Here is a 2053-nt window from a genome sequence, read left to right as displayed (position 1 = left end):
CGGGCGATTCCCCCCCCCCCCCACTACCCCCCCCCCTACCCTCCCCCCCTCCCCCCCCCCCCCCCCCCCCCCCCCCCCCCCCCCCCCCCCCCCCCCCCCCTCACATACTTCCCCCTGAAGCACTAATTTGATTGTGTGTTAGATGATGGAGCTCGCTGTTGGCTTTTGTCGTCGTCCAACATGTTGACAGAATTGTTGCCCGATGCATCACAGTGCATTGTGTCGTCGCTTCCGGGGAGGCTTCTGTCCTGATTCCCAAACACTAGTAATGTTCACGTGTTAGTAATGTTCTGTTTGCCAGCTTGTTGACTCTCTATTCCCCTCCTGCAGGGTTTAGGAGTTGTTGCTGTGGACGGAGAGACAGAGACGTAAGCGGTCATTGAGGGTGGCCAGGGTGCAGGCGAGCCCCCTATCTGCCCGGTATGCTTTGGGGGCTGAGCTTCGATGGAGGACCACATGACGGGGCACAACAAGGAGAAGCGTTATGAGTGCGATGTGTGTGGCAAGGCCTGGCAGTGTCCGAACGAGCTGGAGATCCACCGGTGGGTTCACACGGGAGAACGCCCCTTTGACAGCTCCGACTGCAGCAAGCACTTCAAGACGGCAAAGGACCTGAAGTCGCTGCGGCAGGTGCACACGGGCGAGAAGCCCTATGGCTGCTCCACCTGTGGCAAGAGCTTTGCACGATTATCGGGGCTGCTGTATCACCGGCGGGTGCACAGCAGTGAGCGGCCCTTCACCTGCTCCGACTGCGGCAAAGGCTACAAGTGGTCCACTGACCTGAAGAGGCACAGACGCCTGCACACCGGGGAGCGCCCCTTCACCTGCAGCGACTGCGGCAAGTGCTTCACCCACTCCAACCACCTGCTGCTGCACCAGCGCAGCCACACCGACGAGCGCCCCTTCACCTGCGCCCAGTGCGGCAAAGGCTACACCCAGTCCAGCCACCTGCTGCAGCACCAGCGCACCCACACCGACGAGCGCCCCTTCACTTGCGCCCAGTGTGGCAAAGGCTTCACCCAGTCCAGCCACCTGCTGCAGCACCAGCGCACCCACACCGGGGAGCGCCCCTTCACCTGCAGCGACTGCGGCAAGGGCTTCACCCAGTCCAGCAACCTGCTATCCCACCAGCGCACCCACACCGGCGAGCGCCCCTTCACCTGCACCCAGTGCGGCAAAGGCTTCACCCACTCCAGCACGCTGCAGGTGCACCAGCACACCCACACTGATGAGAGGCCCTTTGGCTGCTCCGACTGCGGCAAAGGCTTCAAGTCATTAAAGTACCTGAAGATACACAGGCTCCTGCACACAGGAGAGCGCCCTTTCACCTGCAGCGACTGCGGCAAGGGCTTCACCCGCTCCACCAGGCTGCTGGAGCACAAACGCACCCACACTGCCGAGCGCCCACACAACTGTGCCCAGTGCGGCAAGGGCTTCACCAGTTCCACCAAGCTGCTGTCTCACCAGCGGGTGCACGCTGGAGACCGTCCCGTCCCGAGCCCAGTCTGTGGAGAGCGCTTTGCCATGGTCTCCCACGTCCTGTCTCACTAGCGTGTGCACACCAGTAGCCAGCCCTACGACTACTTGTACAGCTCGCAGGGGTTGCGGCAGCACTGGCGGGCCCACGCCAGCGAGCAGCTACTCCCACTGCGGCAAGCGTTTCAAGAGAGCATGGAGGCTTCGGGAGAACCAGCGGACACACACCGGAGAGAGACCCTTAGTGTGTTTTGAGTGTGGCAAGGCTGTGGCAGCACCCGCGTACCCACAGCGGTGAGTGTCCCTTCCTCTGCCCATCCTGTGGTAAGGGCTTTACCCGCCTTGACCACCTGCTGGAGCACCGGCGAGTCCAAACCGGCCCGTGCCCCTTCACCTGCCTGACCTGTGGCAAGGCCTTTGCCCGCTCCTCCAGCCTGCTGGCATATCGTAACATGGATAGATAGGCGCTGTTTAGGTAGACACAAAATGTTGGATAGAATGGGTAATGTTTCGGGTCGAGAACCTCTTCAGCCTCGATGCCCGTGCCTTCAATGCAAGTTGGGTTAAAGGGCCTGTT

At 61.8% G+C, this 2053-nt stretch overlaps 1 protein-coding gene across 1 annotated transcript; it reads left to right on the top strand.

The window, feature by feature from the left end:
• Positions 1-202: 202 nt before the first annotated feature.
• Positions 203-1551, top strand: LOC129705990 (gastrula zinc finger protein XlCGF7.1-like). Its single transcript, XM_055649961.1, has 4 exons — positions 203-265; positions 517-626; positions 831-1022; positions 1197-1551. Exons 1-4 carry the CDS (start codon positions 203-205, stop codon positions 1549-1551), a joined length of 720 nt encoding a protein of 239 aa, XP_055505936.1.
• The last annotated feature ends 502 nt before the right edge of the window (positions 1552-2053 follow it).

This window comes from Leucoraja erinacea, chromosome 18 (genome assembly GCF_028641065.1).
Source record: "Leucoraja erinacea ecotype New England chromosome 18, Leri_hhj_1, whole genome shotgun sequence".
NCBI classification, from domain to species: Eukaryota; Metazoa; Chordata; class Chondrichthyes; order Rajiformes; family Rajidae; genus Leucoraja; species Leucoraja erinaceus.
This window is presented reverse-complemented; position numbering and strand designations above follow the sequence as displayed.